The sequence below is a fragment of the Dromaius novaehollandiae genome, chromosome 4, assembly GCF_036370855.1.
Source record: "Dromaius novaehollandiae isolate bDroNov1 chromosome 4, bDroNov1.hap1, whole genome shotgun sequence".
Classification (NCBI taxonomy): Eukaryota; Metazoa; Chordata; class Aves; order Casuariiformes; family Dromaiidae; genus Dromaius; species Dromaius novaehollandiae.
The window spans coordinates 43567008-43579400 of NC_088101.1; the positions used below are offsets into that span (position 1 = coordinate 43567008).

Genomic DNA, 12393 nt, shown 5'->3' on the forward strand with positions numbered 1-12393 from the left:
ACAGCAGTCGAATTTTTGAGTATTTGGTGGGATATGGAAGAAAAACTCTTGTAAATGTCCTAATTCTGATATCCACCTTTTATTCAACAAAACTTCAGTAAAGTTAACTTGTGAAGAAGAGTATTTGAAAGCAATACCGAAGTGAGTGATACAATCTCAGATTTTTGATGTCTTTTTGGCTACATTTTCTTTGGAGACGATGGCATAGTTCATTTGAAAGTTAATTATAACTGAGCTGAAACTTACCTTATATGGGTAATGATGAGGGTGGTAGTAGGAATGAAAAAGTCATCCACTTTGTCAAACTGCTTTCCCACAGGCTGAGTATGGATTGTGTGATGAGAAACACTCCCACTGGCTTGTGTTATCACCTACATAAGGTAACATGATTATTTACTGTAGACATACACCTTCAAAATTTAATCTATGTCCAAATAAATGAATACGATGTTGCCATTGCATTCCATTTCTTTTGTATTATTCTTCAGTTATGAAGAAAAAGAGTACAAATGACAGTGAAAAAAGCCGATTGGCATTACAGATTCCAGAGAATTAATTTTTACATACCAGACTGCCTAATCTTTGTGTTTACTTTTTTTTTTCTTTTTTAGGTTTTATTTTCTTCCTTTTCTACCACTGAGTCCATATTTCTTCATTTACACTACTAAAGTCTCTGGTAGATCTCAGTGAAAACTAAGACACTTTTTTAAAAAAAACAAAAAACAAAAAAAACTCTTACACTCAAACCTACAAGAAGATTAAGTCTCTCAGGCACTTCATCCCAAGTTAAAAGGTAAGATGTATCAACTGACCCACTGCAAACTACGGCTATATACGTAATTCAAAGACAGCACAGATATATATTCAGAGCAAGATGATCTCAGTTTACACATTCCTTAAGTTGTTATGAACCCAATTTCCTCGAATCTCCAAATCATTGATCCTTCTCTGAGTATAGTGTTTATGAGTGAATAAAATACAAGTATATATCAGTAGCCACCATGATATTCTCACACATGCACTTGAGAGTGGATAAAAATCAAGACTCAATTATGTATAATGCAGGTAAAAATGACAGTGAAGATGGTCGCTCATATTAAAACAGGAAACTCCTGACGCAGTTATTAGCTGTCTTCTGGGGAGGAGTGACAGCTAAACTCCAGTGAATTACCTTGTGTATTCACAGACAGTTACTAAGGGTCTGGCATATTCAAATGTTATTCATTTTTCTGCTCAAGTTCTCAGCCTGTGTCTCTCTTTTTCTCTTATTCTTTACATATATAAAAACATAAGTAAGATGGAGAAAGATTTCATGAACTTCTAAAGAAAATGAAAATAAGTTGAAATAAAAAAGTAATTCTGAAATTATGACATAAAGAAAATTACTATAGTGTCATAGAATTATTTTAAATGAGGAACAAGAAGTAGAAGGAAAGTAGGAATGCGGGTAGAGCTTCTTGAAATGTTTCTTTAGTGACTCTCGCTAGATTTGCCACCATTTAGAGGCATGGAAAAAGTAAAGATTTTTAATATTTTACATCTGAAAAAAGCAAAAAGCAATAAGATGGAATTGTCTTAGCTTGTCATCTCCACAGAGACATAATTTTAGTGGAATAGGAATATGTATACCTAATATCCACGTATCCTTTAATCAGAAACAAAAATGTCACAAGAAGCAACAGATAGAGGTTGCTTTCAAAAGACCAGTAGTTACAAAAAATGCTGCTGTTTCCATATCCTTCTGTCAATTCAATATTGTCACTTCACAGTAATGACACTGAAAATAATCTCTAACTGTTTTTAGCAATGTCAGTTATCTGAATTGTTTTCAGGTTACCTGAACTTATTTTACTGTCACTGTTGAGGTCATTATAGTCACGTTTAAAGGAAAACTCGCAAAATGTTGCAATTATACAAAGGTTCAATTTTTCCAGATACCACAGCATATAATCATTCTGATGAAAATACTCACCTGCAAAGTTGGTGAATTCTTTTCCATATTTCCCCAGCTCAGCACCCAGACTTGATCATGTGATTTATCATAGTGTAGTTTCACTGGAACAGAATCTGTACTTACTGCCTGCAGGAAAACAAAAGCAGAAATCATCAGATTCTCTTAGATTTTTGAAAAGAAAAATAATACATATGATGGAATTAAAATGATTACTGGACATGCATTTCCTGCTGTTTTCAGATCATATTTAAAAATTATGTTGTCAGTTGTTGAAACAGGCCTCCGATTAATTCAAAGTCACTGAAATGCTCAAGCAGTGGTTTTTGTTCATTATGTGCATTAACATTTGGCATCAAAATTATATTATATTGAAGCTATTAAGAAACTGAAAATAAAAGTTTTAAATCAAGTAAAAATGTACTTATCTTCCTTCCCTACCATGTATTTCACTTTATGTATATCAGTTTAAAAACAACATGAATTACTGGAAAATGGCTGAAGAGGGAAGAATATTCTCAAACCATATTCTGAAACTAATGCAATGTGTTACTACACAGTAGTGCATAAAACTAATGCAATGTTGCTACACCAAACCTTTCCTGATAAATTGGATATATTTTGTTAAAGTTGATACTCTTATATTAATAAAAAGCATTTTTTCCAATTACAATTGATACTTTTGGTAGACTTTTGATCAAACTGTAATGATCAGTACCAAAATGTGTTCTATACAATGTTGAGTTCTGGGTCTGAAGACTACAAACTCTTTTAGGCATTTGAGCACTAAGTTTCCTTTGTTTTGAGTAGAACAAAAGACTTCAAAGGTATTAAATGGGAGGACAGGTTATTTGATTAAGAGGTATTCTCCATGAGGCAAACAATTGTGGGGATTACTTTTCTATTTTCATCATTGTAGTAGAAACAAATTGCAAGTGGAAATTGTTTTTCAGTCTCACCATTGTGGAACTGTAAAGCACAGCTTGTTTACCAGTTTGTCAAGGAGAGTACCAGCTGGCTAATTAAGTGAACCTAATTTAAACTAATGATGTAGATCCTCAAGATAACGCACTAATGGCTGGCTGAGACTGCTGATGATACTTAACTGTACCCCTGAGGTGTTGCAAGCCACAGCTTCATTTAGGCAGAATTCATTTTTCCTTTTGGAAATGCAAAATGAAGCCAGGTTGTTCACTGGCTCATTTAAAAGCAGAAAGATACCCCTTGAAAAAGGTCATTCGTGTTTGATAACATTTTTCCACTGCAGGTCAGAAGATGAGTTGTCCACAATAATACTTGGGCTGCCGCATTGTTAATTTGTTCACGTGCGTCAATTTTCCATTGAGCTCCTTCACGCCCAAGGTCTGATGCAAGAGGGCTCTGCCAGCCGAGCGGCAGCTGCGTGCAGGGTCTGGGCTGCGGCACCGCGAGGAGGAAGGGAAGCGGTTGCCCACGGAGTCCCGCGCAGGCGGGAGGCAGCAGCAGAAGGAGCGGGGCTCCTCGGAGGCCGGCTGCAACAGCTGTTTCTAGCTAGCCAGGCTGAATTGCCGCCAGCGCGGTGGGTTTGAATGATGACGGGCTCTTGTTACGTGAGCATGTATCTAAGTCATCCCGCTTAACAGCGTGCTGCCAAGCAGTATCGGCCTGTTGCAGGTGGCAGCGCTTGGTTTCAGGAATGTACAAACAAAAGTGAACGCTTAAAATTCTTAACTCTATGACAGGAATAAGCTGATGATCAAGTCTACACATATCTCTCCAAAGATACACTGTCCACCTTCTCAGGATTGGAGACACACTATTTTTCAGTTAAAAATGTCTGCTCTTGGATCTTCTAAGATGATTGATTTCTAGGAGAAATCTTAGCATCCAGTTCTTATATGTGTGCACTTACAATTTTGTCTCCAATGTTAACTTTTATAGTATAAGTGGTAATAAGTATAAGCATATCCAGTAGTACTACAAACAAAACAACCAAAATAAGCAAAATAAATCTAACATTAATTTTTACATATAAAAGACACATTGTCTTACTAAATTTCTGTGTCAAGTATTTTCAATTTGTGAAGTAGAAAGCAAACTTCTAATTAAAATGTGAATATCCTAGAACCATCAAAATTAGGACTCTATTCCTACAAAATGTTTGCACAGATGGCATAAATTGCATTCTATATTTCCCTAAGTTTATGGCCTGGATATTATTAAAGTAATGGAAAAGCAATGCAATTCCATCCCTCAAAATAAAATTCTCTGAAAGGTGTTCCCCCCCCCCCCCCCCCCCCGGACTACCATGAAGGTTTGCGGAGTAACTGGTTTTAGTTCAAGGTATTTGCTGAGGAGCACAGAATTAGTGTACAAGCCTGTGTGCAGCATTACGTGTACCAGGCTATGTTCGAACTAGCTAATTCCATCCAAGAATGAAAGAATTTATTTACATATTTCTGGGGGAAGGATATAATTTTAATTATTGGCTAATTGATTGAATTTTACTTTTTAGTTAACAGACATTCTCATGGTAACTATAAACATATATTTAATGGTAAAATGAAGTAATTGGTAAAATAATAACTAATTTAACCTAAGGCAAATTAGAAGAGTCTACCAAACTATTCCATAAAACCTAAATCCAAAAGAACCTTGAGCTTCTCTGGCACATTTCGGTGAGCTCAAAAGGCAAAACATGCTGTTGCCAGTAAAGTCTAAATGCTCATAAATGCAATTAAGTAGGGATTTCACCCATCAAACACAAGAAAACAAGAAGATAAATGAATGACAGTCAGAGGCTAGGGAAATTATTGCCAGAAATTCCATTCATTCAAATTTGTTAATGGCAGGAGTTTTTGTTTTGAGGATTTCTTATAAAGTATCTCTTCCTTTAGAAATATTATTGAAGAAATATACGGAGTTAGCTATAAAAAGACTCTCTTGTTTTCAGAAAAAAAAGTCACCATCTATTCAATTAACCTCTATTTTGATATGATTTTCTATGATCAACTTAACTAAAATAGTAAACAATAAAAAATACTGATAAATTTTCAATATTAACTTTCTGCGTAAAACATTTCATCACTCCCTGTCACCATTTGGAGACGTTAAGTTTTTGAAAGAAGTTATGTCCGATGCGCCAACTGAAATAGAAAATACTAGAAAATAGAGACATTTAAAGAACCTAAAAATATGAAACCTAATTTTTTCTTAAGATAAGCTTAAAAGAGATAGCAATTTAATTATGCATTTTTAAAAAATTACACTAATATAAACCTGTACAAAGTAGATTTAAATTCATTTACAGGCAAAAAAGGCAAAAGGCATGAAGAAAACTATTTAAATATTTTTAATAGCATGCTAGATTAAAATTCTAGTAAAAATCCATGTTTGATTTAGCTAAAGAACATCTGTCTCCTGTGAACATGATGTTATTATAAATAACCTTGTAGATGTTGGGCACATTTGTATGATTAAAACTTGAATCAGAACTCCCATTGTGGTGTCAAAACCTCTTTATCAGTTTCACATATAAGTGCCCTTTCTTCTGAGAATAAAAGCAGATTTTTTAACAAGTTATCAGGCATAGTCATTAACCAACTTCAGAGCTCCTTGCCCAGGAAATAATTTTATTTCAGACAAAGCAGAGCTCTGCTTTTAAAGCAAATTTCGAGAAGATTTTACATGATCTGTAATGTACTCAAACTTAAAAAAAAAAAAAAAAAAAAAAAAAAAAAAAAAAAAAGCTTGCAAAAGACTGTTGGCAGTCTCAGACTGAAAGCTTGTACCTGATTGACTTTTTTGTGCTACTGAATGAAAATAAAACTAATCTTTCTGGTCAAATGACACCAGGCTGAAAGAGTACAGACTATATAATGAAATATATTCTACTGTATGTGGGTGATAAAAAGAAAAAAAGTAGAGTGTAATATGTTGGTGAGAACACTAGGCAGAAGCTGAACTAGCAAAAATATTATGATTTTGCCTTTTCCATCACCTTTGTAAACACAAGTATTTTAAAAATTTAAATAATCTCTTCATACTCAGGAAATATACTTTTAGAATGTTACTTAGCTTATGGCTATTACTTTCTAAGCCCATTTTTATGTGCCACAGAACAAAACCTGTCCTCAAATCCCCTGTTAAACCTCACGGCATGTACATATGTGAGGTCATCTTCTAACAATATATACACACATAAGCACTGCACATACGAGTTTTCATTTGAAGTTCTACAATAAAGTCACGCACCAGGGCACTGCAGAAAATACTCCTTCTGCAAAAACATTGCAGTTTTTATGCAGTTTAAAGACCTGATGGAGACTTTCCCTGATAGCTCCTAATCTGACTTATTACCTGTGGCCATAAATGACATTAAAACTCTCACAGGGTATGTGTTACGTATTTGCTACTGTTCTAGAGAGTATGATTTGTTAAAATTCGATTTTAAATGTTTATGATTCTTGTCATCAACTCAGCCCTAGAGGGGAATTTTTATTTATTTTAAATATTTGATTCTTCTAGCAAAAATTGTGGATGTGAAATCTTATCATGATAGGATGAAAAAAAGCCTTTCAAAGTATTCTGGGGAAGAAAAAAAAAGAGAGAAAGAGAGAAAAGCCAAAAAGGATGAGAGTTACAGCATTTGATTTGAGTAGTGGCAATCAAATTTCAATCTTCTACTCCACACCAATGAGACTGCTGACTGTTTGGGGTGCACTGTGACTTTATCAGGCTCTATTGAAGGAATTGTGCTGCTCTGAGAAACTAATATTCATTTTAGCATTGACTTGTACCTTGGTCTTCCACAAACTAAACGAATGACTGTATTAATCCCTGGATCATAGCACCAATTTCTGTCTTTCATCCAATGAAGATTTATTTTGACCAAGCAGCATACCTCCAGCTACGTCTCTGAGACAGAATGAGACAATATCACCCACGTGGCCGACAGGAATGTAGAAAAAGCTCTAATCCAGAGTTTAAAGCCAAGCGTGGGCTTGGATTTTCCACAATTCCAGTAATTTCTCTACCCAAAAGCTTACCGAATAACAGTCCTCCACCTTCTGTAGCCAAACCTACCACCATGACTTTTGCTGTCAAAACTGATACATGCATTCCCATGATAAGTTTCTATTTACATGAATCTTCGTTTTCAAGTGAAAATTACCTCAAGTCAGAAAACTTTCCAAAGAACTCTGTTTCTCCACTTGATTAATATTTATTTTCATTTTGCCTTTTCCTCTGCAAATTGCCTGTTTACACAAATAGTGACTAATCAAACTTTCATTAAAGGCCCAAAGAAAGTAGAAACGTTTTTTTCCAGGTATTGTGTTGGCTTTCATACCAATTGCATTTTTTCAAAATACAATGGAAAAGCAGAAATTCTTGCATCCAAACCAGTCATTAATTTAAAAATTAGGCATAAGTACCTGTACAACTTTCTGAGACTGCACATCAACAATAAGCACTCTGTCGAGTGTGGGCTGAGTTACGTAAATGAACTTGTCTTTTACATTAACAGCAGTCGCCCATACACACCGCTGAACAAGATCTCCTTCAGCTTTTGGACAAACTTCATCCTATGATTCAACAGAAACAGGCAAAGAGTAAGAGAAATTAGAATCAAATCAGTCACCAATAGAATGGAAAGACTAGTTATACTTTTTTCCTCCCTGTTTAACTCTCAAATACAAATCTCAAAAACTTTTAGGAAAGGAAAAAGGAAAGGATGACACTAGGACATTGACATGCCAAACTGTATGTTGCAAGAACCACTCAACTCACAAGCAGTTCAACTGTAAATCACATGCCATCTTTTCTAGACATTCATGCAGATTTTAGTATTCTTGACCTTTCATAGATACATCCTGTGAAAGTCCATTTGAACTCATGATATATATATATGTATAAATATATACATACACACACACACACACACACACACACACCCCTATCAATTTATTTCTCCCAGTAAAAGTTTGGTTTTAGATAAATTAAAAGGTACTTGGACAAATATATTATCATATTTGGAAATTCCCTTTATGAAATAGCATGATTTTTTACTATAGTGGACTATAGTGGCTTTATGTAAAAACAAGGACCTGAAAAATATTTTGCTTGGAGAGCTAAAGTATATGTTATATTTCTGTTTTCCTGACCTACTCCTGTTTTTCCTCATTATTTTTCTTCCTTTAATTGCAAGGGACAATTTCACCAAACCATGTATATATATATACATATATATATATTTAACATTTGTTTACTGCTTATTTCTAATTTAAAATACTCAGAAACATCATTACTGGTCACTGTGTTAATAATTATGGTATATCAGTAGAGTAGATAATGACTTCAGTGTAGAAGGAACTAGAGTTGAGATCTTAAACATGTATTCTGTTTCTAAGTATTGGACTGTTTTTAAAAGGAATAAGAAAAAAAAAAAAAGGTGACAGAACAATATGCCCAGTACTAAACAATATGTTTTTCAAGAAGCAGAAGATGTATTTCAATGCTAACTTTTCTGTATCATCAACATCCTTTGGCTGTTGTGCCTCTGTACGTTTGAGAAAATACACTCAATCTTTATAAGTCAAAATAAGAAATAAATCAATTTCCAGCTCTAACAGATGAAGTTTCTTTACAGGAGATCAATAGCAACTACTTCTTTCTATGGGGTTCTTAAACCTCAACAAAGGGAAGGTCTTTCAGAAATCACACGGATAACGAAAGGGTACCGAACTCAGCTACCATGAGATGGCACATAAGCAGGAATGTTAACGGAACTTAAACATAAATAAGAAGAGTAAGATTTATTTTGCACAGTGAAAAAGCAATGCACTTCAAAGGGAGAATTTTAAAATTATTTTTTAAAGAATGACAGGCATAGTGATAAAGGGAACTTACAGTCTTAAATATGGCTATGAGCTTTTCATTGTGTAAAACTTAAGCACCAACATAAACAAGTACGTGTCTGACATGATATGCAATCATCAGATCAATTATCTAATGTAATTTGCCTTCTGTGCAATTGTCGCTTCAATTGGAAGGTTATTTTCCTGATCCCCTCAGCACCAATACTGCAAAGGCATTCAGGTGAACACCTTCAAAAATCCTCATTATTTCCTATAGTGTGGCATGATTATGGATCTCAAATTATTGTTTATTTTTATTATAAATGTACCTTGTCTTAGTTCCATGTTTTATCTAAACACGTAACTGCTTTTAGATTGCTCTACCCCATCCCCTTTCTTCCTCAGAGAACACTTTCTTCATATAATGCAACTGAAGATGTTTATCATAACTCTATAGCATGACATTTTTTCAATCATGTCTCCTGTGGACTCAGCTTAGTTTTGGCACTGTGAATTCTACAAGGACACATTCAATATACTATGCAAAAATAACACCAAATCCTGCTGAAGGAACCTGTATTTCTCTCAAACAGCACTTTACTGCATGGTGTTATCATCCCCATTATGAGAGGTATACAAGAACAGACCTATAAGGACAGGATGAAGGAGAGGAAGGTAAAAAGTAAAAACAGAAAATAGAGACCCATTCTTCAGGGAAATATTTTAAATTAAACACTAATAACTGTATTCAAAATTAAGTCACCTCTTTAAATGTTTTCCTCAATCTGAGTCTAGAACAGTGACTTAAGTATATTTCCACATATGCACTCATTTTAAAAGCAGATTTTTTTTTTTTAATTAGAAACTATAATGACATGGTTCTTAATATACGGATAATTCAAGAAACTACTCTTGTTCCACTTTAAATATAGCAAGTAGAAAGCACCACACTTTTTCAGACCACAATTCAAAAACAGAAAGAGAAAACTAAATCCTAAACCTAAAAAACCCCTCCAAACTACGTTTCTTTGAAATGACAGTAAAATCTTGCTGCACCAAAATCCTCATATCCATTCTTTTTCCTCAGTATGAAGGAGTTTATGCAGTTGTTTCTCTAGTTATTCAAGTCCACATATATTTAGATGTCCCAGAAATAGCTTCAATCAATGGAGATGAAATCTTGCTTTTGAAAAGTTAACACTTGTCTGATTAGACAATTTGGATTTCTTTTAAATTTCAGGAAGTAATTCTAAGGCTCTGTATTAATTTCCCCAGGGGCTGAGTAATTGTTTAAAGTAATTTCTCCTTAAAATATAAGTACAAACACACCATTTCCTTATTCTAATTAAAATGTGAGCATTTTATTTTTTTCCTAATTTATTCTCTCTGAAAAAACTAACATCTGATAAAACATTAATTTATTTCATTGTTGTTTACACCCCACTTTTAATCAAAAAGTGACTCATCCTATATCAAGTCAACAGATGGAAGAAAAGAAATCCTTGGAGAAAGTTTTTCAACGTAGTCTGAGTAGTCTGGTATTTCTCTCAAGAGAAAATATATTTGTAGAATTATGTGTGCAAATTCTATGCTTATGCACTTACATTTAATGCAAAGGTCCTCAGTGTTTTCATAAGGTTTGAAACAAGCTCCTTAAGCAGCATAACAAAAAGTCTATCTATGCTTTGATCATCTGAGACATAAACAGTTTACAACAGGGCATATATTAAATGTTATAATACCACAAATTCCATATCAACTTCCTGTCTACTTGCTGTTATTCCACAGTAAACATCAGGCTGTGGATCTTTTTCACACTGTTTTTAGAAAAGAGAGATTAACCATCCTGCATTTATTAGGCTTACCATGTGGTAAGAATTAGGAAATTTCTTTGGAATATCTAGTGTGCTTCAAGCTCATATCCTGTGGCAACTTTGCTCTACCATATAGACGCATCAATAATTTTATACTACAATTAAGACAAACATAATCTATCTTCTCCCTGATTAGGTCTTACTATATCAAAGCAAAGAAAATTATTTTCCACATATAAATGGATGTGTTTTCCAAGATTCCTATTTGAAATGAATGGCACGTATCTGTAACGTATCTCTGAAAAAGCTCATGGAAACACTGGAAGTTTTTTCAAGGATTAGCTGTGTATGGCCTGACATTTTAAATGTAGCTTTTGCTTGCTAGTGTAATTGACCCAAAACATTCCAGTGACCTGAAAAAGAGTGCAAATTATGTACACAGCCCTCTAGTTAATTAGTATCATTTTAATTACTACGCAGTAGCATGTCATATACAGTGCTAGGTATACCCTGGTAAAAGTAGTCATTTGGGAGGACAGAATCATGATCTCAAGTTCTCAAGCAAATTTATTTGGAATATAAACCCTGTTTATAGTTTTTATAAAATCTGTTATATATAGTATGCTATAACAGCATTCAATATACATATATAAATATATATATGTATGGTGTATATATATAAAATATGTTGAGTAAATATAGTGTATCATATATAGTGTACTATATATTATTATATTATATATAAAAATACACTTATTTAATATCTTTATATGATTTAAAATATATGTGTATATATTTGTTACATATAATACCAGGTACATTTGAGGTGCTGTTGTTGGAATGATAAAACAGAGCAACCAGTAGTTCAAAACAAATATTTTTATTTTGAAATTGAATGTGCTGGTCCCACCTTTAGCACACATTGAGCTTCAAGCATAAGATGTCATGGTTTATGAAATACGACCATTATGCAGCAATTCTTGTAATAAAGATGAAATCAGGACTATGCTGAAATCCAATGGATGTTTCACCATTGCTCCCAACAAGTATGTATTTTCAATTGTTACATATTTGCTTGTTTTGGCAGTAATAATTTTATAAATTGGAATTCACTAGGAGAGAAGAAAATTTTTCCATATGAGGTAGAATTTACAGGCTTTGGATAATCTTAATTTCCAGAAGATAAATAGCTGTTGCCTGTTAGTGAGGAATATGTCCCAAACACTTTAAAAAAAGGCACGTAACTGCTGAAACATTCTCCTTGGAGCGCAACTAAGAATCTATTTGACAACAGATTAAACAAACAGCTGTCAATGCTGGTAGAGCTAAACAATAGCTTGCATCAGGAAAAGGACAAACTTTTTTCTCTGTATCTAGAATTGGTAGTCTCAGCCTAAGCAACGTCCTCTTTCATTTGACACTTATTTAGAAGATCCCATTAACTCAAGAGATTATGGAAAGAAGAGGAAGTTGTTCAGAATTTCCAGTAGACCACGATAATCCAGTAAAGCAAGAGATCTTGTGCTTCAGTTTAAACCTAGTAAGAGACTAATTGATTCCTCCGTTAGATACACACTAAGCTGTTTCACTGTATTGACACTTAGTGGCATAAGAGGCAATTAAATAATTAGATAAGGGTTCTCAAGTTTACCCTTATTGAGAAATTGTATTTACCTCTATCAAAATTAACATATCAAACTGAGTACATATCTAACTACAGCAACATTCATCCACAATCTAACGCAATGCCCTGTAGAAACACCTGAGTTCACTCTTCTGCAGGAGCTCAGCC

The 12393-nt window shown here is 33.9% G+C and overlaps 1 protein-coding gene across 7 annotated transcripts in view; it reads right to left on the bottom strand.

The window, feature by feature from the left end:
* The window catches only part of FSTL5 (follistatin like 5), a 323974-nt gene that overhangs the window by 31506 nt on the left and 280075 nt on the right, over positions 1-12393 (bottom strand). For all 7 annotated transcript variants that reach the window (XM_026120175.2, XM_026120174.2, XM_026120176.2 and 4 more), the window contains 3 exons: positions 7366-7515; positions 1973-2080; positions 247-371 (listed from right to left, as the gene is read on the bottom strand). In XM_026120175.2, the coding sequence (XP_025975960.2) occupies positions 247-371; positions 1973-2080; positions 7366-7515 (383 nt within the window). The remainder of the gene's footprint in view (positions 1-246; positions 372-1972; positions 2081-7365; positions 7516-12393) is intronic.